At 40.4% G+C, this 27,827-nt stretch overlaps 1 protein-coding gene across 1 annotated transcript; it reads left to right on the forward strand.

Moving 5' to 3' along the window:
- The first annotated feature begins 231 nt into the window (after window positions 1–231).
- On the forward strand, window positions 232–27,792 carry LOC145402214 (uncharacterized). Its single transcript, XM_080274331.1, has 17 exons — window positions 232–309; window positions 5,208–5,257; window positions 9,993–10,150; window positions 12,315–12,412; window positions 13,829–13,966; window positions 14,351–14,460; window positions 15,741–15,930; window positions 16,525–16,622; window positions 17,114–17,209; window positions 18,354–18,530; window positions 18,816–18,996; window positions 19,587–19,727; window positions 20,617–20,739; window positions 24,687–24,827; window positions 25,900–26,025; window positions 26,909–27,085; window positions 27,577–27,792. Exons 1-17 carry the CDS (start codon window positions 232–234, stop codon window positions 27,790–27,792), a joined length of 2,298 nt encoding a protein of 765 aa, XP_080130457.1.
- Window positions 27,793–27,827: the final 35 nt, after the last annotated feature.

The following is a 27,827-nucleotide window of genomic DNA, read 5'->3' on the forward strand; positions in this document are numbered from 1 at the left end:
CTTGAGAGGCAGCGTTGCCAGCCAATTCGATACCCCAGCCTCCTGTGCCATTTGAATTCATCGTTATTGGTCTGATGTAAGAGGTTCGGTTATATGCTGCAGCTGATCCTTTTGTCTTACTTCCCGCTCTTTGCTTATTTGTGTCTTTATAGCTTTCTGCCGTTGCTGGTTTATTTCACTCGTCTCAACTTGGGCATAAATCGTCTGTGACGAGGATACGGTGAGCCTGCCATGTTAGAAGCGGTCTGGTGCCGCTTCTGGTGGGGTGTGATTCCCCAGCACATTCCAACAGAAAGGTCCCAGCCTACAGTATGTACAGTACAGGGCAGTAAGTTTGTAGCTCATGAGCACCTGATACTACTGGAGCGCTGACGACAGTACAGAGGCATGACCATGGTATTCGTAAAGTTAATATACTGGAACCCAGTACTGATACTATTATTATGGTCTGGTAGTGATGCTACTTTTCATAGTTATTTTAAAAGGATATTAAATCTAATGTTAATGGAACTATTGTATTACTATTTGATATTTAAATTTACATTTGATATAATAGAAAAAAATATGTTTTACTTCTATTTCTGCATATTATTTAACGATATAATGGGACAATCTGCTCGTTTTTCTTTAAAAATTTCTCTATTATTTAATATTTAATTAGTAGAGCAATGTGTGTGTGAGTTATGTTCCAGCAAACGATGTGTGATATGTGATTGTGGTTTGTTGGGGTGGTTGTGATAAAGCAAATGCACTTTAGCTTAGCAGGACTATCAGAATTAATTATTATTATAAAATAGTAATGGAAATATTGTGAGGGTTGAGTTAGTAGCTCTAGTTTGTGATATTATATTTAAAGTTCACACTTAGTACTTTTGTACTGAAATTTATTACAATTGCTCTTGTTACTACCGTATAGAAAAATAACATTGTATTTGAAACTAGAGTATTGTTATTACATCTCAGTTATTATTGTAATTAAAATTATGTTTATTAACGTATTACAATTTAAACATTACTATGCTATTAATTTCTATATCTAATTATAAATTTATCTACTGTGGTTGAGCTATGCTGTATATGTATGATATTTATTGTTATACAATAATTAAATAGTGAGTGTGTCTATGTACGATATGCTTACATTACAATGTCATCTAGGATGTGTGTGATTCCCTACCTAAAAGTTATGGTATGCCATACTTCTATATCACCTGGCCCTGCTGGTGGTGTGTATGTAAGTGATTGTTGTATTGTTAGTGGTAGGTGTTGTGATATTTATTGCTTGATGTAGTGTTTATAAATCGTATGACTGAGTAGTGTGTATGCAAATGGTCAATGTGTGTCTGATGTTTGTGATATACGGTGTATAGTGAACAGCTAATGTGTTAGAGAGATAAGTTAGTGCTCTAAGGATAATGGATTGAGAAAGAGGTATATATGTGACAGGAGTCCCTCGTCTCATTGGTATTTGTGAACAAAGTTAATAACTGAAACATACGCTTCAGAGTGGTACTTATACTGTAAGCGTGGGTGGGGATACTTACATAGTAAGTGTGGGAGGCAGTGCACATGTGGTGGTGGGTGCCGGGTGTAGAGTGGTTTGCTGTGTGATGCTGACAGCCTTTCTGACAACCTCACAGGTCAGCACCTTGCTACCAACAGTCCCTCCACACAACCCCCCATCCTCACTCCTTAATTCTCACCGCAGTTTTAACAGTTTTTTATATTGTCCTGGCTTTTTATCAATTATATTTTAAAATATCTTTCACAGATAAACTGATGTCCATTTTATGATGCAATGGGTATAAATTTCTCAGAACCTACGATCATTTGTACTATGATTTTGAGATGAAAGTACGGAATGCCTGGGACATGCGTCTTCTACTACTACTACAACTACCTCTACACGAATGCTTGATCAGGCTGTTCTTTGTTACGGGAAGTATTTTAATGGAAAATCTCCTACTACTGGCTACCCGGCTACTCGTATGTTGTTTGCTACTACTACTACTACTACCATCGTAGTATTTGGAACTGCAGCTGTTGTAGGCCTATATCTGATAGTTGTTAGCATTAGTAGTAGTGATAGTAGTACTGGTGATATACTGTAGTAGCAGCATAGCACTGTGGCGGTATATAGTAGCAGTAGTAGTAGAAGAAGAAAAAGAAGTAGCAGCAGCAGCTGCAGTAGCAGTAGTAATAGTAGTAGCAGCAGTAGTAGTAGTAACTAAAGATCTACCCTGTTTAACCTCAAAATAACAACGGGCGTTGCTGTGGTATGTGACCAGCATTAGCTACTGACCTGGATGGGTCGACTCGAGGTCACTTTACAAAATGTGGGTCTTGTTTTTTTCTTAACAGGCAATGGTGATTTCGCAACACGTTTTCTTTGCCGATTTATGCTTCACTTTATCCCTCAGTGTCATCTTTTACGTTACTGAAGCAAACTTTTTATGTACTGACACAAGCAACATGTAAGAGAATGGTAAGGTATAATAGGCAAAATAAATTGCCATGGAAGAGTTGCTACGGATTCTCTCATAGTGTACTGATCTACTGACCTTGTGTTTATTGGGAACATATAACAATTTTGCCCCGACTTGGACCAAAAGAGACAAAGCATTAAAAGTATGTGGGTTTTGATTTACTTTAATATCACTAATGATTCTCTCTCTCTCTCTCTCTCTCTCTCTCTCTCTCTCTCTCTCTCTCTCTCTCTCTCTCAGGTGGAGTATAATTGAGTGAATTGCTATGGAAAAGATGCTACGAAACCCTTTCTCTCTCTCTCTCTCTCTCTCTCTCTCTCTCTGATGGAGTATAATTGAATGAATTGCTATGGAAAAGGTGCTACGAAACTGTGTGTGTGTGTGGTCGATGGTTGCTTAGCGTATCGTGTGCGTGTGTGTGTGTGGGTCCTTGACACACAACCAATGCCCTCCTTGCCTTAATTTTTTTTGTAATCTTATTTTTCATATTCACCCCTTCACTACGATGGCGTCTTTTTCCCCCGTAGTCTGCCTATCCCCAGACGATTTTATGTAGATTTCGAATAGGGGTAAAGCGGCACAGATTTAATACCTGTCCGCTGTAGAGGAATCATTAAGGTAATTGTTTGTTGTCCTAGTTTCTAATGGGTCGTTAACCGTTCCACTACTAAAGCACTCTCCTAGCCTGGTTAAAATCGTCTGGCAATAGCGACAATAAATTAGATTTCCCCAAACCGTACGCTGATCAAGAAGTCAACTCTTTTTATCATATTCCTTTCTTTGTTATGTTTTCTTGATTTATCACCTATAATAACCCTTTCTTTAATTGCAATATATATATATATATATATATATATATATATATATATATATATATATATATATATATATATATATATATATATATATACAGTATATACATAGATAGACGGATAGATATAGATACACACACACATTACCCAATGTATCACTAAAACATCCTGTGTGATGTTTCTCGCTGTTCTGATATACAGTAATTAATTCTGAAATGCTGAAAATTCAGGTTGATGCGCTGTAACAATAATGAATGATGGTAAGACATAAGATACAGATATAAGAGATACAGGTACAGTACAATGGGCCTTATTTCTAAAACCTCCGTATTACTGTAGCCTGTCTAAATATACCGTAACCCAGGAACTGTGGCCACATTACTATTAATTATTATTATTATTATTACTTGCCGGCTTCGTGCTTGTATATTAAAAATCTCAGTTATCAGCATTTATATACATACTAAAGAGTACCTTTTTTTTTTTTTTATGCGAGGAAGAAGGAACCAAAGGCCACGAGCCCGCAATTGTATGCTGTTTTGGACCTGTTACTTCTTGTTGTGGATAAGCCTTTTCTTCATGTGTATTTATTTCATACCCAACGTACTATAATTATTAACCCTTTCAGTACGATGTCGCTTTTTACTTATTGATTTTTAACGTTAGCGTAGGAAACCGCTCGGACCGATGAGACTTCGCGCTTTTTTGAAGGCAGGATTTTATTAGTTTTATTAAACTGAATACACAGACTGCTTCTTTTGGTGTCTATATATAGGTACTCTCACTTAATTTCTTTCATATTCCATACAATTTTTCTTCCTCTTCTTATTATTATTAGTAGCTTAAAGTTCGCCTTCGGCGACCTCCGATCGATGTCAAAAGGCCAGTAATGGATCATAACTCGGGAACCGGTGGCCCTATTGGACTGGAAGTTGTTTTATTCTTAAGTTAGAACATTTTAACGGTACCTTGCTCTAACAAAAATTGCGCTACTTTGCGCTGTTTTTGCTGTGTTACGGTAACAGACAAACCGACAAACATACAGAAATAGGGTCATTATAATGTATTATTATTATTATTATTATTATTATTACTGCTGCTACTACTACTACTACTGCTACATAATGATGTTTTTATTTAGAGGAAATTATAGCGCTATGGTCGATTTGTTGTACCTGACAAAAAAATGTCACATTGGAAGATAAATTTGACTAGTTACCAGGGAGACTCATTCCTACCTCATACGTAAGGCTAACCGAATTTCATTTAACCACAGCTTAGTATTCAAGCTGTGAGTGTGACCCAGTTCCCTCAGATGAAAACAATTTCTCTTTAATCAACACATCGCCTCCCCCCCACGTGGTACTCCTCCATTTTGGTTCCATTGGTGGGGAACTAGGCGAGATGTGATATGTTTATGTAACCAGTATAATTTGGCCTGTATTCTCCTCGGTTAAGGAAGCTCCCTAACACCTTTTCCTAAGCGATTTATTTTGTTTATTACACCTTACTGTCCTCCTCTGTGTTACATTAATTCTTCCAACATTGCTAGACTCTGCATAAATAACATAAAGAAGCATATTAATCACCCACATCCAAAAACAAATCACTGAGGAAAAGGTGTTATGGAACTTCTTAGACTGACGAAAATATGAGTCTTTGTCTTAACCTCACATTACACCCATACTGTAAAACATCAAATAGTACCGGGAGTTGACTGATTCTCTCTCTCTCTCTCTCTCTGATTTAAGCCATCTTCCCATATCCTCCCAAACTACTCCCCCCCCCTTCACTTTCTCTGATATAAGCCATGTGCTCACTTCCTCCCAAACTCTCTCTCTCTCTCTCTCTCTCTCTCTCTCTCTCTCATATTTTCTCCCACATGCTGTAATTTTTCCCGACTTTTCAGAGTGTAGCAGCACCAGGCGGCATGGAGAAGGGCAAAGTTAAAAATAATTCGTAAGTTGTATGGCCATAATAAGTATAGTTCAAAGCAACACAAAATATTACAACGCCAAATAAATAAATAAATAGAATGTATATATATATCTTATTTGGCCATCTGTCATACCTCGTGCATATGTTTGCATGAAGGATTATGAGAGTAGTATATATATGTCTTCACTGGGATGTATAATAACAGAAAAAATAAGTAAATGCAGAGTTGCGTACCCAAGTGAATGAGACGAGCAGGTTTCTCGTTGCCATGGGAGGCTTCGTAACACTTCTTCCTTAACGATTTATTTTGCATATTAAAAGCTAATAGTGTTGTTCCTTGTATGCCAGTTTTTTCTTTTTCTTTTCAAAACGACGTAATTTGCATGGATGTCATATAAAGGATACATTATTTTTTTTTTAGGTAAAATAAATAGGAGGAAAGAGGTATTACGTAATATTCCAAGGCAACAATAAGACTATGGCCCGTATTCTTGTCAGTGAAGGAGCTCTCTAACACCTTTTCCTAAGCGAATTATTTGTTTTTTACACCTCACTGTCTTCCTCTGTGTAACATAAATCCTTCCAATGTCGCCATAATCTGCAATAAACAACGTACAATATGAAATACCGCCCAAATATAAATCGCCAAGGATGAGGTGTTAGGGAGCTTAGTCTGGTGCACGAGTAGACTACAATGCTCTTTTGTGAACGTAGTAAGCACGCGTAGTATAGTGAATAACGGTGTACGGAGCAACATCGTGACACAGTTTATAGTACAGTGGAGTATGATGTATTGAGCAACCTGCGAGACACCGTAGTAATTTCTAGTCACGTGATTATAGTACAGTATAGTGAAGTATGATGTACTGAGCAACCACCGAGAGACATCGCAGTAATTTCTAAGCACGTGATTATGGTACAGTAAAGTATGATGTATTGAGCAACCACCGAGACACCGTAGTAATTTTTAAGCATATATGGTGAGTTACGGTGTACGGAGCATCCAAGACACCATTGTAATTTCTAAGCACGTGAAGTACGGTGAGTTACGGTGTACAGAGCATCCACTAAAAAACACCTTGGTAAATTCTGTAAGGTGTTTTGTCATCTTAGTAAGCACGTGAAATACAGTGAGTTACGGTGTCCGTAACAACCACGTAGATGTAGTAGTTACTAAGGATGTGTAAACTCTGAAGTGGATTTCCTTTCAGTCCCTATATAATTAATATTTGGGATTTGCAGCTTGAGATAAATAGACTAATGGAGGTAAGTTAACTAAGCTCTTTGTTATCATCCGAGTACCAATTTAGCCCAAGTTAAATCAATCCCGTTTAACCTAATCTAACAACTTATATAAACAGTAAAAGAATATTATGTAAATTCGTCGCTCGTAATCTAACTTTACATAAACAGTAAAAGGATGTTATGTAAATTCGTCGTTCCTCTTCTAACAGCTTTATATAAACAATAAAACTATGCTATATAAATTCGTCGTTCCTGATCTATTAGCTTTATATAAACAGTAAATGGATCTTATGTAAATTCGTCTTTCCTGATCTATCAACTTTTTATAAACAGTAATAGAATGTTATGTAAATTCGTCGTTCCTAATCTAACAGATTTATATAGACAGTTAATGGATATGTAAATTCGTCGTTCCTAATCTAACAGATTTATATAAACAAAGGATGTTATGTAAAATCGTCGTTAATATCTAAGTGTTAATACGAACTAACCCCATTAGGATAATCTGACAATCCAACTAAATCCATATCCTTTTGTTGGCTAATCCTGTCGTACTGTCTAATCCAACCCAATATCTTATCCTCTTTATCTCTTCATACCGAGGACGTCATATTTATTTATTTATTTTATTACTAGATGATTTTCCTTCAGCATGGGAGTTCTGTTAGTGGTGAAAGGTAAAATGATGATTGCAATTTAACCATTTCGTTTTCAACTCCCTTGAAGTTGAATAAAATCATCAGGAGAACAGAGAGAGAGAGAGAGAGAGAGAGAGAGAGAGAGAGAGAGAGAGAATGACGTCCTTGTGCTGAAGAAGTTAACATAATAATCAAAATAATTTTATCCTAATAAAATCAACCTTCACTGTATATTTGTATTTACCCTAACCAATCGTAATTACACCCCCTCTTGTCGCCCATATATTATTTTATATCCTTATTTTAGGTGGCTTTGAAGGCTCCGTAGCTCCTTTCTCTAAGCGATTTATTTTGCATATTACACCTTTTTATCTTCCAGTACGTTATTGAACCACGTCGATACTAGAAATACATAAAAGAGAATGTCAAGGCTTAATATGCATAATAAACTGTCAAGAGAGACATTACTAATTCTTCTACGTCGCCTGGAGCCTAATAAATTCATATAACTTTTACTTAAATGTTAGCGTAACCTAACGTGAACTAGTATTAAAACGCAGCAGGTAGTAGCGTAAACCAGAAACCCGTTAAACCTAAAAAAATAAAACCACTATAAAAGATGTAGCTAAAACAACGTTAAACCTAAAAAAAAAACATCATAAAAGACGTAGCTAAAACAGAACCGTTAAGCCTCCAAAAATAAAACCGTTATAAAAGACGTTGCTAAAACCAATCCGTTAAGCCTGCAGAAAATGAACCATTAAAAAAGACCCAGCTAAAACAACACCGTTAAACTTTCAAAATAAAACCGTTATAAAAGACGTAACTAAAACAGAACAGTTAAACATTAAAAAATATAACCATTATAAAAGACGTTGCTAAAACAACACCATTAAACCTTCAAAAATAGACCGTTATGAAAGACGCAGCTAAAACAAAACTGTTAAACTTTCAAAAACGAAACCGTTATAGTAGACGTGGTCGAGTTACAGTTATTAATGAAGAGGGAATAACGAAGAGCAAAAACCTACTATCAGTCAGGAAAAGGAAATCCTCTTCAGATAAAAGGCATGTACTGTGTAGTGTGCATGGTCTGGCAGCCTCGCAGTTGTGTGTTGGTGTAGTAACGTGCATCTTGTGTTTTGGTCAATGTCCTCTTCAAACATGGAATTATAATTTTATTCATTTTTTCTGTTTACATTTTTGGATAGGTTAATCGCCGATTTGCATTCTTCTGTTGCCTCAGATAAGGTTTTTATTTTTATATTTTAATTTGTATTTCATGTTTGTAGGAATACCATATAGCCTGTATGATTAGATGTGTAGGGTAGTGTACTTTTTTTTTTTTTTTTTTTAGTTTTCATTTTGGATACGCTGTTTGCTTGTTGCCATGCTGATGTCACCCAAGATAAGGTTAATATTGTGTTATAAATATTAACATTTCTGGTTTGTTACACATCATGTATATAACAAGAGGATAGTATATTTATTTAAAATCAGTAGAGTACATACAACCATGCTTTTCTCGCCTCGATTAAAGTGTTAGTGTTTATCCCATCAGGGCACAGGGTTCCTGTGTAGGGGTGTTGCTGGAAGGATACTTAGCACACAACCCTCCTCCTATCGGCTCCTAGTCGCGAAGCTCATAGGTCTGTACCCTGGAGTTCCCAGGTTCCCCCCTTTTTAACTTCTGAAAATGCATAGTTCCGGCGTCCTGAGGACTTAAGAAGCTATTGGGCTAAGCTCATCTTGTGCTTTTAACCATTATCAGTGACTACTTTTCTTTCTGTATACGTTCCAGTATATGCCCAGGGCAATGTTGATTTCACTTAGATAAGGAAATGATTTACCCTAACATGTATCATGTGTCTAAACCCACATTTTGTAACCAACAGCCATTTATTCCCTGTAGCCTATGATATTTATTCTATACATTGGTATTTTATGCCGTGCTGATATTGCCATTATTTAAAAAGTACCGTCGTATCATGCAGTATTGTGATGTCTACCAACATAATTATGAGATCGGTAGTTAATAGCTAACATCAAATTAACTGTGTGTGTGGCAGTCAGTAATTCATTTTGCGAATAGATGACAAATTTTGTCTGGAACCCTTTAACAACCTACTGAACGTGCTTTCGATTCCTGACACACATTTTCGAGTGCGTTTCCAGGCTCAGCAGACACTAAGTTGTTCGTCAGTTACGGCACCCATGCAGCTAAGGACAGCGTCATCGTCAGTTTAGCAGGCTTTCTGACTCCTCCTTAGATATATTTTTTACATATTACAATTTAAAGTTCTCCTTTACGTTATTTGTCTTCTTTATGGCTAAAAAATATTCTCTAACATCATAAACGGGATCATTGAAGTACCAATTGCCAGTGACGTATTCAAAGTCCCACCCCTCAAAAAAAAAAAAAAATGATAAAAGCACCCTTGGTCTACTAACAGTACATCTTAGGCCACACCATGATTATAGGCTTGGTCATTCTTTAGTCGCCATTTTTCATTTTTCTTTCCTTTTTCCTTTGCCAGTTGCAGAAATAAAGTATATAGTTAGCAAGAGGTGCTAGAGAAAATCGTAACAAGAATATTACCTATAATCAACTAAGTCCTCTGTCTACTACGATTTTGATATATTATGTCACTGACAGGGGCATTGAGAGGTGTTTTAGCGAAGTGTGGGTGGTCATTTGTGGATAATCTGGTACTTTCATTTCTCTCACCATCAACAAGGATATCAGGTAGTTAAAAGTAGAGATCCCACTGAAAGAAGACTCGTGCCTCCTGAAAAGAAAGAAAGAAAGAAAGGTGTGTAAAAGAAATATACTGACCCCATCTTACTCCGAGCTTTACAAACTGTGTTGGCAGGCACCGCACTCGAATGTTCGGGAACGTCAACGGTTTGCCGGGCCTGCCGCAGTCTCAGATACCAATGGGGGGTTCTCGCCGCCCTTCGCAGTCCCAAGCCCCGAGGATGTCCCAGGCTCCTCCTGCGCCCCCAGTACCCCAGCACGACCCCATGGTTGGTGAGTATTCGGGGATAATGGGCAGTGTGTTCTTGTTGGCTATGGGCTTAAAAATGAAGGCCATATGCTTTAACCCTAAATCCTAGAGTGGGGTGGAAAACTCCAATTTATGACGGTCATTTATGGAATTTTTGTGGTTGTTACGTATGGTCAGCCTGTACCCCACACTACAGAAAGCATTCAGCAACCATATAACAAGGCCAAAATACGTTTCATCAGTGCTTAAAAAATTGCCGTCAAAATTGTGGTGTCAGCAGCCATACTGGAGGCCCCAGTACATTCCATCATTGCCAAGTGCTTCAATAATTGTCATCAAAATTTTGGTGTCTTCATCCCACTTCTCGGTCTTGGGTTTTGAAGTAGACGACTCTAAATGTACACCCGGGAGAAAAAGGTCGCCGACATTATTCCTGTACACTTGTGTCCTGTCTCCTATATTCCTAATTCCTCACGAGATGACCAAGAGTTTCCTTCCTACACATTCACTCCCGTCGTGTGCTTTACACTGTGATCGCATTAAGATGGTTCATGTAACGCCTTCCATTGCCACATCCGGCAGAGGAGTGTCGGTGAACATTTGCTTATGTACAGTACAGTCAACCCCTCCCCCCCCAAAAAAAAAAGACCATGGTGGTATATAGAGAACCCTGTGATTATAAGTGCAAATATTGTCCTTGATAATTATAAGGACTCGAAATCGCATAAATCGTCATATATTGGATGGTGTATATTTTGAAAGAACCTGTTAACAGATTCATGCGCATCTGCAAAACTCGCTTATTTTCTCAACCATCGATCCCCAGGGATGCGATACTTACAATTATAGTTGACTGTACGTTACCGGACTGAAGGGTCAGTTTCAGGGCGTGAGAAATCTTAAACTGTTTTATTCATCTTAGGAGTTGATTCTATTCTTCTAAGGGGCAATGACAGTAGCCAATAGCCCTTTCAAACTATTTTATTCTACCCTGCCACACTTTAATTCAGCGTAGTTGTTTCCCGCGCTTTAAGGGTTATAAACGTGAACGTGAAAATGAATGCAAACCCTTTCATAGACACTCATTTCTGAAACCTCAATGCTGAACATCAAAAGTGTTCAGTTTTCATTCTCTCTCTCTGTTGCTAATATTTGGAGTTGGACCGTGAGCATAAGCGCTTCATTACTATGATATTCAAGGATCACAGCGATAAGTCCATTGAAACTTCACGGTAATGCGCATACATCGTTAAATATCCTTTTCAGAGTACTTTTCCATTACAGTTTAATCGGTTTGACGATGGGTCTCCCGCAGCAGAATAAATTTGCTTAACAGTAGCCGAAACAAAAAACCTAAATGAGACCCCACTCCAATGAATAATCGTTGGGGTCTAACATTTTCAAGTTTTCTCTTCGTACAGCACCTTTGTTTCCTACATTTTTGTTTGAAATTTCTGTCCTGTGGAATCTCTTCCTCACAGGTATGTAGGGAAGTGTTAATGATACTTTAAACCTTGAAAATATACAGAGACTTAATATTGTAATACTGTAGTTATATATATATGCCATGTCCGTTATACTCTGATCTGCATCTCCCCCCTGCTCCCCCTTCTGACCCCCCACCACCCCCTTCCGTACGTTCCGCCCTCGCTGCTGCTCCTGCTTCTTTCCCTGCTTCCGCTGTTGCCCCTTTTCCTGCTCCTACGGCATACCCCAATGTCCCTGTTTCATTCCCCAACGCCGTGATGTCCCCATATTATTCCCCTTGCTACACCTCGCCTTCGTACGCCCAACAAAATTACGGTACATATTTTCCAACCGGCGTGCAAATATCCGGGCCTCACTATGCACCATATTCTTGCATTCCCGCCAATCCCTCCACAATGCACGGTCTTCCATACAAAACCCAATATCCTGCTCAATATCCCTCTCATTTCCATGTTCAATATCCCGCTCAATACGATCCCTCCGACAATTTCACCAACTGCGTGGTTCCCTACGGCGCCCAATGTCTTCCCAACTCCTATTCGCACCCATATGGCGCTCCTCCCACCGCTTCTTCTTCCGCTTCTGCACAACCTCCTCCCCCTCCCCCTCCTTCCGGTTCTTCTTCCGCCTCCTCCTCCTCTACCTCCTGTACTCCCCGTATCCCCCGCCCTGTGCCCTGCGCCCCTGCCCCTCCCCTAGGACGAAGGATGGATATGCTAGAACAGAGGATCAACGCCACGGAACAGAGCAACAGGGCACTGCTGGATGAGCTCATGCGGGTGCAGCAGGATATGAAGGTGAGAGAGAGAAAGAGCGAGAGACAGAGAGAGAGAGAGAGAGAGGAATGGTGTGTGTGTGTGTGTGTAGACCTAATTATATTTTTACGGCACTGACTCAAGACTTGTACTGGTGCGTCGTTTTCATTTTTTTTTTTTTTTTTTTTTAGTGCTAGCTTCATGACTCTTTGCGAGTATTTTGTGTTGTGTGTGTGTTTGTTTGTTTGTGTGTGTGTGTGTGTGTGTGTGTGTGTGTGTGTGTGTGTGTGTGTGTGTGTTACCTAATTCTTCTTACCTAGTTATATTTTTACAGTACTGAATCAAATTTGTGTTATCCCTTCGATTCTTCATCATTGCCTTCCTCTTCTTCATCATTCCTTTCTCTCTCTTGCCTCCTTCAGTTTCTTTTCCCCTCTCCTCTGTCCTTCCTCTCTCCTTCTTACGCTTTCCCTTTCAGCCTCTTTCTTCCTTCATTCATTCCCCCTCTTTCCTTCCTCTCTCCTACTTCTCCTTTTCCTCATTCATCTCTCTTCCTTCTCCTCCTGTCTTCCAGTCATTCTCTGTGTTCTTCATACTCAAACATTCATCTTTTTCGTCTGCTGCCTTATTTCCTCTCTCCCTCCTCTCCCATTCTCCCTCTTTCCTCTCTTTTTCTTCCTCCCCATCATTCATTTTCCTCCCCATTTTGTCTCTCCCTCTTTTCCCTCCTCCTTTCCACTCTTCCCCCATTTTTCCTTCGTTTCTGTCATTCCTTCCCCTCTCTACCTGTCCCTCTCTTTCTCTCTATTTTCTCCCTCTTTCCTACTTATCTCCTCTTCACTTCTGTCTTTTCATTTTTCTTTTCCTCTCTTTCTCACATTTTCCCTCTTCCTTTTTCTCTTATTCCCCCACGTTCTATTATTACCTCTTCCTCTCTCAGTCTTTCTCTTCCTCTCCCATTCTTTCTCTTCCTCTTTCCCTTATTCTACTTTTACTCTCAGTCACTTTCTTCCTCTTTTTCTCTTACTCCCCTTTTCCTCTCTTTCTTTAATTACCCTGTTTCCTAAGCTTCTCTTATTCTCCCATTCCTTTCTTTCTTTTCCCTTCCTTCTCGCGTCCCCTCCCTTCCCCTCCTTACCTTTCCATTGATAAGCATCTCCATAAATATTTCAACTCACTACTTCTCTCTCTCTCTCTCTCTCTCTCTCTCTTTCCTTATCCAGTGCCCTTCTTCCTCTTCCCCAGTCCTCCTCTTCACCCTTACTTCCTTACTTCCCTTCTTCCCCAGTCCTCTTCCTCTTACTTCCTCCTCTTCTACATACTTCTCCAATCCCATCCTCTCCTTACTTTCCCAATCCTTCTTTTCCCCTTACCAAATCCCTCTCTTCCCCTGTCTTCCCAATCCCCCCTCCACCATTCACCTCCTTAAACTCAAGTTCTCTCTCACGTTCTCTGCAGATGAACGTGAAGAGGAACGAGATGGGCCTGGCAGAGGAGAAAGACATCCGTTCCCGCCTGGACACCGCCGTTCGACAGGCACAGAACAAGACGTTTGAGTTTGAGGACAGGATAAGGAGGCTGGAGGATGCTATAAAGGTGAGAGAGAGAGAGAGAGAGAGAGAGAGAGAGAGAGAGAGAGAGAGAGAGAGAGAGAGAGAATCTTACCTAGCTTCCAGGGGGTTGAATAATGTGTGAACGAGTGTCTGATCCATTTCTTTGGTATATTTTTGATAGTTTTCCAGTTTCCGTACTTTCCCTTTTCCAGTTTATTGGATCGTACATCACACGGTCATTAGGTGGAAAAAAGTCATGACGATGATGATGATGATGATGATGATGATGATGACGACAGTTACCTTTTTCAAACTTTAATTTATGGCCTTACTGTAGGAGGCTTTGGCGATTTCATAACACCGTTTCCTTGGATATTTACTTTTCGTATACCGCATGCGACACCCTAACCCTCCCCATTTTCCCTAGGACAATCGCAACGCCCTGCAGCAGATGTCGTCCCATACCAAGAGCATCGAGAAAGCCGTGGCAGCAGCACAACAGGACCAGCTGGACAGGCGGAGCAACAGTGCACAGAAGTGAGTTACATCTTTGACTTTCCCAGCTCCTTTACTACGATGACTCATTGCCTTTATCACCGGTGGTGACGAGAAGCCTACACATGGTGGCACTGTACATCCTGGGTAGAGCAGTTGCGACGTCCACCCGGGAGCCAAATCTCCTTCTGTGCCTCGCCGTGGAAAGGACCCTGGTCCCTGGGAAGGTGCTATCAACCACAAAGGGGTACTGGATCCCCACACGGTATTTGTACTGTACTGTACGTGTAGGGTAGTCTCACAGAAGCAGTTGCTCCCTCGCAGTCGACGGATCTGCTTGCCCAGACAGACCTGGACTAAGCAACAACAACAACACGTGTACGTTGAACACATTCTACCGAGGGAGTCATATTTATTTCATTTTTCTACCACGGGCCAGTTTAATTTATTTTACGAAAGATTTCTGTCACTCAGTGAGTTAATGAAGGCTGTATCTAACCCCAGCTGTTCGAAAATACCGTGAACTTAGCAAAGCCGTGTGGGGATTAGAAGAATGAAATAAGTGAATGTCATCTCATTGAAGGGATTAATATTAGTTTGCATTTTGTTAGGTTTGGTATGGTAGATTGTGTTGGATCAGACCATTGTGGGTCAAATTAGATTAGGTTAGGATGGGTAATGTTGCACTAAGTTGCGGTAGGTCGGGTTAAGCTAAGTTAGGTTAAGAAGGACTGAATTAGGTTAGAGTTCCTGGGTTGCGTTAGGTTATGATAGATTAGAAAAATGTAGGTTAGGGTGGGTTAGGTTGGACTAGACTAGGATAGGATGAGTTAAGTTAAGTTAGGATGAGCAGGACTGGGTTAGACTGGAGTAAACTAGACTGGGTTCCTCCGTGACCTTAGTACCTATTTAGTGTAGCATAGAGCAATGAAAGTGAATCTGGAATCAGTGTAGAGATACATAATTGATAGGATAAATGATTGACAGGTAGACAGACAGACAGACATACATAAATAAAGATGGATGGATAGATAGGTAGGTTGGTAGACAAATAGATACATAGATAGACAGACAGACAGATAGATAAATAGGCAGGCAGGTAGTTAGACACATAAACACTGTCACAAAGAACGTAGCCTTCCCATATCACTCCATCATCCCTCTCACACCCATCTCACAACTCTTCCCCCTCTCCCGCCCCAGACTACAAGAACGCAGACAGACAAATACACAAACATTACCCCGAAAAACTTAGCCTTCCCATCCACTCCACCATCCCTCTCACACCCCTCTTACAACTCTTCCCTCTCTCCTACCTCCAGACTGCAAGAATACCGCCACGAAATTATGAAAGTCACCCAGAACAAGGAACAGCTAGAACGCCTCTGCTTCTCCCTACGTGATGAGCTGCGCGAGACGACCAGCAAAGTTGACAATGTGGCCCAGGAAGTGAGCTCTCTGGAAGCCAACGTCAGGATGCAGGGGAGGCTGATTGAGGATAGCAGCAAACGGGTGAGAGAGAGAGAGAGAGAGAGAGAGAGAGAGAGAGAGAGAGAGAGAGAGAGAGAGAGAGAGAGAGAGAGAGAGAGAGAGAGAGTGAATTTGGGAAGAAGTGGAAAGATGACCTGTATCAGAGAGAGAGAGAGAGAGAGAAAGGATGAATATGGTAGGAAGTGGAAAGATAACTTGTATCAGAGAGAGAGAGAGAGAGCGTTTGAGAGGAGTGGAAACATGGTTAATATCAGAGAGAGAGGGGGGGGGGCAAGGAAAGGGAGAGAGAGAGGTGTGTGTGTGTGTGTGTGTTTGGGAGGAAGAGAAAATGTGGCTTATATCATCAGAGAGAGAGAGAGAGAGATAGCTTGCATCATCACAGGGGGACGGAGAGTACAGGAGTAGTGTGGTGGTGACTGAAAAGATGGAAAAGATATCGGGATGATGATGATGATGATGATAATGATAATAATAATAATAGATGATAATGATAACAGTACCAATACCACTACTACTACTACTAATAATAATAATAATATCATCATCAACATCATTATAATAATAATAATAATAATAATAATAATAATAATAATGACTTAATTCCACCCTCCCCAGCACACCCCAGTAGTAACGCCGATGCCGATGCCGATGCCACGCGTCTCCGAAGACAGCAATAAGATGTCCGAAACCGTCCGTCTGGCCCTGGAGGGAAAGTGAGTTAATTTCACAGCATCACCTCTGTCTTTCTGTCTATTTGTGTCTGTCTATCTTTCTGTATATCCATTTTTATCTGTATTTGTCTATCTATCTATCTATTTGTCTGGCTATCTCTACCTACCAATGTCTATCTCTGTCTGCGTATCCATCTGTTTATCTGTCTGTCTATCTGTCTGTTTGTTTGTCTGTTTATACCTGTATCTGTCTATCTTATGTATGTACAGGATATTTATTTACTATCTCTGTATCGTAAATCTTAAAGAGGAAGAGTAGGGTCTGTTTTGGGTCCTCATTTGTATGCAGACAGATAGATAGATTGATATAAACGGTATTTACTATTTTAATTTGTGGTTTATTTATATTAATGTTGCAAAGCTTATCATGTTCCCATACCTGTTCCCCTCCTCAACAGTATGGAAGAGAGAGAGAGAGAGAGAGAGAGAGAAGGGGGGGGGATTAAGTTGCTAAATACATTCTCCTCCGCCAGGCTGATCCAAATGAACACCACCATCCAAGACCTGACGCAGAGACTCAACCAGGAGGCCAAGAAGAGGGAGCGCACAGAGACAGAGATCAATGTCAGGTGGGGCAGTTTCTTGGTAGTTGCTGGGGTTGGTTTGCCTTCCCCTGATGGAACTAGGTCACTCGCACAACTTGAAAACTAGTTGCATGAAGTTCGATGATCCTTGGCCTTCAGGTAGGAATAAGCCAACTTGAGAGCACCCCTCCAGTCTGACAACAAAAGGGGATAGGGTGAGCTGAAAAGGGTGAGGGATCTTTGTCAGGTTAGAATAAATACAACTAATATGCCAAGGCCGCTGTTGCTGTTGCTCAACTCCAGTCTGCCTGGCCCAGCAGACTGCAGTTAAGCAACTGTCCCTATGGGGTTTTCCCATAAGTTTCCTACACCGTTGATGTGTCTGCATCTTAATTTAGCATGTGCTTTACTGTGCTCCATTATGTGTGTTATGTTGTGTGACTTTAGATGCAGAGCACGTGTCATATGTGATCTCGTTCGACCCAGATCTAAGCTGGTTAACAAGTGGGCTGTGTGATGTCCTGATCTAAGTCTAACTAGGTGAAGTCGGTCAGTTCTATTTTAGGATACCTCTGTTGGATTGATATCGAAAGGGAAGACTGTAGTACAGTGTTCTGATCGAGGTGCTGTATTGCCCTACACGTGAAATGTGCATGTAGATGTTTCTTCATTGCTGGTGTTGGAATGTCTGGAGGTGGAATGCTGTTGAAGAGGGTTTGATATTGTTTGCGTGGCAATTGTTTACGTACCCAGCTGTGTTGTGTGGCTCTGTCATATGATAACAGGTGCCGTGTCTATGCGCGATAAATTGTGTGCCTTTCACGTCAAGACACTCTTTTCAAAATGTTTTGAACTGTGGTAGTGGTAGTGGCGCAACCAGATGGTTGTGGTGTATACAGTATACATAAAAATTAATAGACTAGAACTGAACATTGAAAGAACCTTTGAAGCCACTCCTATATGAAGCAGGCAACCCTTGGTATCTTGTTAACTCGTGGAAAAGCTCAGTTGCAGTTAATCCCTTCACTGCCATGGGTGCATTTGGGTATTCCGGTGAGGAAAACGCAAACATTCTAAAAAAAAAAAAAATGAACCCAAGTGCCTCCTTAGCTTACTGCCTGTCTTCTCTTCCCTATATTTGCAATTTTCTATTTTCCTTACTCCATGTTTTTCTTTTTTGTCTTTCCAGGATGAACGAGCTGCTAGAGGACTACGGAAGCACAAAAGTGGAGAAGGACAAGGAGATGCGTGATATAGACGACAGGTTGAAGGATCTTCAGTCGGGGTTCAATCAGAGTGAGAAACAACGCATCCACATGGAGATCTCATCTGTCGCACAGGACCTCTCCCGCAAGATAGATGAGAAGTGAGACTGAGTATATGTAACATTATTTTTTATTTGTTAGAGCAACTGGGTAAATATCTGGTATAAGTACCCGCCATATGCATATACTCTTCTGGTCAGTCTCTCTCATATCCATTCTTTCTACATGACCAAACCATTTCAAGATACTTCTCCTAACAATTTCCAGCTCATTCACATCAACACCGCAACGTTTCTTAACTTTCTTCACGTAACTCCACATTCTCCTTTCAAATAACTTATCCACTCCTCTCACTGCACCCGTAATATTTTGAACACCACGCACAGAGAGGCGAAGCTGCGCGACGACACGGTAAACAAGCTAAGTGTGATTGAAAAGACGCTGGTGGAGGAGAACAAGAGACGGGCGAACAGCGAGAAGGATCTGCAGGACAAGGTAGAGGCGCAGATGAAGGAGGCGAAGCTGTACGGGGATAACACCAGCGAGGCCTTGAAGAAGCATATTGATGTGAGTTATATCTACCTGCTTCTCTCTCTCTCTCTCTCTCTCTCTCTCTCTCTCTCTCTCTCTCTCTCTCTCTCTCTTCCTCATGCGTGCTGGTGCAAAATACTATCATTTCACCTTTACGAATACTCGTGCATCTGCGTGGTTGCTTTTCTTGCTTAACTTCTGGCCGGACGGACCCGTCGACCACCGGTAAGCAACTGCTTCTGTGGGGTCGTCCTACAAGTAGAGCACAGCACATACACTGTGTAGGGATCCGGCATCCCTTGTGGTAGAGAGCGCCTCACTGGGGTTGGGCCAGGGTCCTTCCCCTTCAGCTGCATGCATCTGTGTAAAGTTGCCATGTTCTGCTAATTATGTAAACTGTTCGTTTAAAGGGCAAATATTGAAACGTGAAGGATAGTTCGTTAGTAAATTGATTGTTATGCTTTTAAGTACATTGATATGAATGGTCACCCACAAGGATGATGATGACGACGATGATTACGATGATGATGATGCAGTTGCTGCCTCTACCGATGATGGTGATGATGATGATGATGATGATGATGATGAAGACGATGATGATAATGCTATACCTCCCCCCAAAACAGCAACACGAGGAGCAGATGAACCAGCGCGTGGCCGAGCTGACGGGGAACATGAAGAAGCTGGAGGGTCGCCTGAAGGACCACACGCTGGAGCAGGAGAAGGTCTTGGCCGCAGAGATTACACAAAGGCAGAATGCTATCAAGGTACGGTGGATGTGCTTGATAATCTCTTTCTCTCTCTCTCTCTCTTTATATATATATATATATATATATATATATATATATATATATATATATATATATATATATATATATATGTGTGTTTGTGTGTGTGTGTGTGTGTGTGTGTGTGTGTGTGTGTGTGTGTGTGTCCAGTTAGCTGTTTATCTGCCTTGACGTCCAGCACCCACTATTCTGGGAAACTAGACTGGTTGCTTGAATTTGACGTGATGGGTGTCAAGGATGTCACTTTTTCTCCCTAGTTTCATAGGAATTTATTAAGGCCAACACTAGATGGTTTTGTTTAGTCGAGAGAAATCCCAGAGGGTTATATTCTCCACATGAGCACCAATTGAAATCTCTCTGAATATACTGTATTTATAGTTGATGGACACCTGTAGTTCATTAATCATAACTTGGTAGAGATTTACGTCCAGTTGCAGTTTATTTCTCGTAGCTGAATGGCAGAACAGGACAACCACGGCCTTGTATCCCTTCCATTGCGCTTCCTCCTGACTTTTCATAACTCAGCCCTGAAGATGAAGAGATGGCAGTTTTATGCGCCAATTTAAAGTGAACAGATTATGGACGAGTGAAGGCCCTGAATTCTGCAGGTGTTAAGGGGAAATAAGTTACAAAAGGGACGACAAATCAAGGCCAAGCTAAAGTGAACATAGTATAGATGAATGAAGGGATAATAAACTACGAATGGACGAAAAATCTCCGCCAAGTTAAAGTGAACAGAGTATAGAATGATGACTTCTCTTAATTCTGTAGATGTTTGAGAAATATGAACTACAAAAAAGACGAAAAAAATCTGCGCCAAGTTAAACTGAACAAAGTATGGATGGATGAATGTCTTTTACTTCTGTAGGTGGTAGATGCCAAGGTGGATGACGTTGACAACCGGGCGAAGCTGGGTATGTTGGAGCTGCAGTCGACCCTAGGGAAGGTGGGCAGCAACGATAAGAAGAAAGCAACGCCGGACTATGACGAGGTGAGTATTATTTATTTACTTATTTATAACTATATTTGGGAGCCTTACGTTTTGAGAGTAAATGTAGATAGGAGTAAAGTGAGAGGAACATTAGACTATGTTGAAGTGAGTTATTTTTATTTTGTGGATATCTGTGTGAGTCTAGTGTTTTGAAAGTGAATGCAGGTGAGAGTAAAATGAGAGGAACACCAAAGCATGACGAAGCGAATTAGTTTAGTTTTAGGAATCATTGGAATAAACTATCCCGCAGCAGCAACCTTTATTTTTTAGATTATAGTCAGTTGAATTAAAAAAAAAAAAAAAAAAAACTTTTGTCCTGTTGTAAGTTTAATTTCCTGTAAACATGAGTTTTGTTACGAAGATGTCGCTTGAGTATAAATGGTGTTTTTATATCAGTTTCATCTTTCATTATGCAAAGTTTTCCTTCAAGGTTTGTCTCCAGTTGTAAGCTTTTCTTCAGCATTAAGGTTTTATCCTCCAGTATCAAATATTTCCTTCAACTAGACGAGCTATTTCTATCATCAAGCTTCCTCAGACACAAATGAGCTTTCCCTGCAAGAGCAAGCTTTTACTCCAGCACAAAGTTTTCCTCTAACACAAAGCTTATCCTCCAGCGTAAAGCTTTCCCTCCAGCACAAAACCTTCCCTGCAACACAAAGATTCCCTCCTCAGCGAAGCGTCCCTTCACTACAAATGTTTTCCTCCAATTCAGAACTTTCTCTTCAACACAAAACATTCCCTCCACCACCAAATTCAGTAATTGCCGTGGTATGTAAAGACTTTTGTTATCTTTGTGTATGGTACCGTCCCCAAAGGAAGAAGGACTCTAGCAGGAAAAGTAACAATGGTCCCACCCTGGTGGAGATACGCAAGAATAACCATTGTCTGTCCTGCTCAGTGTCTTTGTTCCTACTTGATCGATATATTTTTTTTACTACGCTTTTTTTTTTTTTTTTTTTTTTTTTACGATTTGCTTATGCGTGAGGCTTTTTTGGACAATTTGCCTATACTCGAGGCTTTTGGAGGGATAATTTGCTTATACCTGAGGCTTTTTTGGACAGTTTGCTTATACTTGATTTTTTTCTCTTATATTTCAGGCCTTTTGCTTTTACTTGAGTCTTTTTATGTATATATAACTGCTTTTATCGTGTATATATATATATATATATATATATATATATATATATATATATATATATATATATATATATATATATATATATATATATATATATATATATATATATATATATATATATATATATATTACGGTTTGCTGATACTTGAGGCTTTTTGCATTTATTTAAGATTTTTTTTTTCTACATTTTGCTAATGCCTAAGGTCTTTTGCTTATACTCGAGGCCTTTTTCACAGTTTACTAATACTTCAGGCTTTTTGCTTGTACTTGAAGTTTTTTTTTTTTCTTACAATCTGCTTATATTTGAAGTTTTTTTTTTGACGATTTGTTTAAATACTGAAGTCTTTTTGCTAGTACTGGCCATTTCTTTTCTTTTTTTGCTGAAAAGTTGGCCCATATTTGACTTTCTGAGTACATTTTTCTTATACTTGAGGCTTCTTTGTGCAATTTGCTGTTACTTGAAGCTACATTCTTTTTTTCCTGGTACAGTACGGAATGATTGAAGAACATGGCCTTTTTTTAATATTTTTGTTTTTCCAGAAGTTTGATATCGAAACGCTGAAGAAAATATGGCTAATTATCAGTTTAGAATGATTAGAGATAGCTTTCATTAACCCTTCAGTGCTGGGGTGCGCTCCTAAGGCCTCCTCCAGCCGTCAAAACCAAAATTATGTTTGAAGGCATGGGTGGGATTTCTGCATCGTTGTAACACGTAGCCGCTCTTGCTGTTTCGCGCCCATTCCCGCCCGCGTCCGTTGGGGCCACCTCTGTTAGTTACAGTGATGCAAACCCCCCACCCACACCAACCTGCTCCAGCAAGCATCTGGAGTGGACGCGATTAAATTGAATTAAATCATCTGGTTGCACCAAGAGTGAAATAAAAATGACGTCATCAGGTTGAAGTGGTCGACCCTCAAGTTTTGTGTTTGCATCCATGTTTTTTCTATGCTTTGGTGTTGGTGAGGGCGCCTTCATGTGGTGGCATCAATATAACTAGGCGGTGGGACTGCCTGATTATATAAGCGCCCCTCAGTTCCCTACCCATCCCCGGAAATGAGGATGGTCACGATGGGCTGCAAAAATAAGATAAATAAAAATAAGAATAAATAACGAATAAATAAGTAGATAAGTAAATATAAAATAGGGCATCTTCGGCCTGCAGTCCACTGGGTTCACGTCCACATGAGCCTGGGGCCACAACAACAACAATAACGACAACAACAGCAGTAGCAGCAACAACAACAATAACAACCTCATCATCATCATCATCATCATCCTGTGCTTTCCCTTCAGTAATTCCGTCCTTTATTCCACAGTAAATAATTTCACTCCACATTTCTTCGTGTCATTTAGCATCCATACCACATACCATAAAAATTACTCTACGTACTTACTCACTAGTCTGCAACTTTAACTTCATTTATTTTTCATTTCACTCCACTTCATTATACATTTTCTGCACATTGCTCCACATTTAATTCCACTTTATTCCATACTCATTCCACATCACCCAGCATCTCTTTCCACATTTATTCTACTGCATTCCACATCTCACTTCACTTCATTGCACATTGCTGAAGACTCCATTCCACTGCATTCCACATCGCTCATGTTCCCACATTTATTCTACAACATTTCTCGTTTCATTCCACTGCATTTCACATTCCTACACATCTCCATTCCACATTGTTCCACATCCTATTTCACTTCATTCTATCTCAGTTTCTCTCCACATTTACCCTACTGCATTCCACATCCCTCATCTCATTCTACATCACTCCAGATCTTATACATCTCTTTTCTCTTTCATCCCGCTCCATTTCTCATCTCATTCCACACTCTTCCACCTGAATAGCTCCACATTTCGTTCCACCTCATTCCCTTTTATTATCGCTAGTCATTCGTTTCATCCTGCACCATTCTGCATCACATTCCTCATCCTCCACTTCACTCCCAGTTCTTTCCACATTAACCCTACACCATTCCACATTAATTCCACTTCACGCAGCTTCTCTTTCCACATTAGTTCAACGCAATTCTGTTTCAAATTCCACATCATTCCACCTCACTCCACCTCATTCAACATCGCTCCACATCACTTCACCTTATTCCTGCACATCCCACATCACTCCACCTCTCTCCAACACACTCCACACCGTATTCCTACACACTCCGCATCACTCCATTCCTACACACCACACCACATCATCTAATCCATTCACATTCCACACAACAGAACCTCATTCCTACACACTCCATCTCACTCCACACCACTCCATTTCATTCCTACACACTCCATCTCACTCCACACCACTCCATCTCATTCCTACACACTCCATCTCACTCCACACCACTCCATCTCATTCCTACGCACTCCATCTCACTCCACACCACTCCATTTCATTCCTACACACTCCATCTCACTCCACACCACTCCATCTCACTCCACACCACTCCTTCTCATTCCTACACACTCCATCTCACTCCACACCACTCCATCTCATTCCTACACACTCCACCTCACTCCACACCACTCCATTTCATTCCTACACACTCCATCTCACTCCATACCACTCCATTTCATTCCTACGCACTCCATCCACACCACTCCATCTCATTCCTACACACTCCATCTCACTCCACCTCATTCCTACACACTCCATCTCACTCCACCCCATTCCTATACACTCCACCTCACTCCACACCACTCCATTTCATTCCTACGCACTCCATCTCACTCCACCTCATTCCTATACACTCCACCTCACTCCACACCACTCCAGCTCACTCCGGTGCTTGCATTCCACAGATCAAGCGTCTCCAGGCTGAGAATTCTGACGGGATGAGGGAACAGGTGGCCAAGGACCTCGCCAAGATAGACCACCGCCTGGGAGACCTGGAGACCAAAATGAAGCAGCAGGAGGACAGACTGGATAGCAAACTGGACGCCGTAAGTGAGACAGATAGATAGATAGATAGATAGATAGATAGATGGATGGATGGATGGACAGAGGAGGAAGAGAGAGAGAGAGAGAGAGACCAAGATGAAACAGCAGGATGAAGATAGACTCGATAGCAAAGTGGACGCAGAGAGAGAGAGAGAGAGAGAGAGAGAGAGAGAGAGAGCAGAGTAGATCGGATATCAAAATTTAAGTGTGTGTGTGTGTGTGTGTGTGTGTGTGTGCTTAATATACTACAGTTGGTGTGATGATGCGATTGATGCTGAGGAAGTTGTAAATATGGGTTTGGAAGTTGTCATTTACACTGAAGTTGCTGTTTGTGATATGGAAGAGTTAACTGGCATCATTTCCATCATTATTATCAACATCATCCTCATTATTCAAATTAAATGTGTAATTATTTTGCCAGAAACATAATTTGATTTACTATCCTTAAGCCTCCCGACCGTATCGTAAAAACATAAAGCCCAGCAGCATTATTTCTTATTATTGTTATCATTTATATCATCCCTATCAGCGTTATACGTATCATCAGTATCAGTACCGTGCATGTCGTTATTTTTTAGTCTTCATTTTCACCTTTCGTCATAACATTGTACTTATTACTGCAAACACAGTGCCTGTCATTATTTTATTATTGTCATCATTTACATCATCCTTATCATCATTATACCTGTCATCATGAACGCTGTACCTATCAATAATTTTATTTTTTATTGCCTTCATTAATATAATCCTTTTTAACGCTATCCATATCATCATTATTAGCACTGTTCCTATCGATACTTTTCCTGGTGTTGTCGTCATTTATGGCACGTTTATCAAAATCATCCTTATCATTATTATCAACCTTATCCCTTACCATTTATAGCATCTTTATCAAAATTATCTTTATCATCAACTTAATCCCTTACCATTTATTGCATCCTTCGCATTATCATCAACCTAATCCCTTACCATTTTTTGCATCCTTATCATTATCGTCAACCTAACCCCTTACCATTTTTTGCATCCTTATCAAAATTATCCTTGTCCTTATCCACCTCATCCCTTCCCACACAGAACAAGGCAGAGGAACAAGAGGCGAACACCATCATGGGAGATAAAATGCAGCAAAAAATAGATAACGTTATATTCAGCCAGGAGCGTCTCAAGAAGCAGGTTGATTCCCTCCAGAATAAGGTTCAGGTGAGAGATGGGTTTCATTTGAGATAGCTCTCTCTCTCTCTCTCTCTCTCTCTCTCTCTCTCTCTCTCTCTTAAAAAAAAAAAAAAAATGCCCAGGTGAAAACTAGCTTTAATTACACTGAGAGTTTGCCACCTCAGCCTGGGTTTTACAAATCTTGGTATGAACCTTTTATGTGCAGTACTTACTCACAAATTATTCTTGCTTCTTTGAATTACTATACTAATAGATTTGCCATTACCGGTCTGCCTCTCGCTTTCCCAGTGTCAGTCTCATTGCATCAGTCTGTCACTCTATCTCGAGGGGTTACTGCTGACATTGGAGGTTCTGCCATAAGGGTGATAGGCTATGTAGCTACGTACTTCGTCTTGTTGCGCATGATTGTCTTTTTTCTTTTCTTTTTTTCTAACAGTTTTCAGCATTTGTGGGAGAAATTTTGCTGTCTAGGTTCACATTGCCGTGAATAATTAAGATGAATGAATTGTACTAGCTGATTTTTTTCTTTATACTGTGAAGAGAACAATTTTGGTTCATCTTGGACTCTATTCAGTAAACTGCTGTATTAAGTTCTTGACAAGACTTTTGGCCCATACAAAAATTCAACCGTGCCATGTCCAACCTCAGCACAGAGCTCCCTTGGTAGTGAAGTGAATCCCCCGAGCTAGGACCAATGGACCATATAGCTCTGCAGTGCAAGGAAGTATCCTAGGAGAGACTGTTACATCTCTCACCAGAAATACGCTACCCTGGTGCTGGGTCGAACTGCCAACTCTACGGTCGTGAATCACTAGCTCTACCACTGTGCTATTCTAGCCCAGAGGGTCCCATAGAGGAATGCATGGTGTCATTTATCATGATGCTCTTATCTGTCTACCTGTTTTCCCAGGACACCCCGAAGAACTTAGCCATTCTACGGGAGGACATGGAGGGGATAGACAAGAGGCTGGGAAGTAAGACAGACCAGGAGAGGAAGGAGCGAATGGACGACGTGAAAGACCTTCGCGATGAAGTGGATAGAATAGTGGGCAAGAAAGAGCAGAATGTGGCCACCGTACCCAGCCTGGTGAGTTGTGGGGTCAGCAAATCAGGCATTAATTGTGGCCGTTGGTTTTGCTATTGAATTTACAAGTGCCTTGATGCGTGATTGTACTGTATATGTTTAGTACACAAAAATCTCTAGTACCCACGACAGATGCATCTTGAATATGCGTTTAATAGTACTGTAATAATTAAAATCTTCAGTAGAGGAAGGATATTGTGGTACGTAAGATTCCCCGCCTTTCCCTTTAACAATATATATATATATATATATATATATATATATATATATATATATATATATATATATATATATATATATATATATATATATATATATATATATATATATATATATATATATATATATATATATATATATATATATATATATATCAACAGTCTGTCTCCCGATCTGTCTGTTTATCTGCTCATTTATCAATCTATCTATCTGTCTTTCAACTATCCCCATCTCTTTTTCACCCCCTTAAACCTACCCATCCTCAATCCCACCAGGCCCGTCTCAACCAGGACATAGACGAAACACAGACAGGGATGAAAAAGCTCGCCGAGGCCGTCCACGTTGTCAAATCTACTTTATCCGAAAGAGTGAAGGACGAACGGAAGCTGAGGGAGCAAGAGGACAGCATACTCCGCCGGGAGGTGGAGAGGCTCGACAGTAAATACACGGAGCTGTGGGAAAAGGTCAGGGGAGGATCCAGGGCGCCTTAGGATGAGAGGTTATGTATTGGGCTTATACAGTAAGA

Source organism: Coenobita brevimanus, chromosome 57 (genome assembly GCF_032717465.1).
Source record: "Coenobita brevimanus isolate Jiangsu-jjx chromosome 57, ASM3271746v2, whole genome shotgun sequence".
Classification (NCBI taxonomy): domain Eukaryota; kingdom Metazoa; phylum Arthropoda; class Malacostraca; order Decapoda; family Coenobitidae; genus Coenobita; species Coenobita brevimanus.

What these genes read in the sequence shown, in the direction of transcription:
- LOC145402214 (XM_080274331.1), top strand. Translation starts at nt 232, where the DNA reads ATGTTAGAAGCGGTCTGGTGCCGCTTCTGGTGGGGTGTGATTCCCCAG. An exon ending in TCCCGCAAGATAGATGAGAA is followed by an intron (nt 18,531 to 18,815) that starts GTGAGACTGAGT and finishes CACCACGCACAG; the next exon opens with AGAGGCGAAGCTGCGCGACG. An exon ending in CCTTGAAGAAGCATATTGAT is followed by an intron (nt 18,997 to 19,586) that starts GTGAGTTATATC and finishes CCCCCAAAACAG; the next exon opens with CAACACGAGGAGCAGATGAA.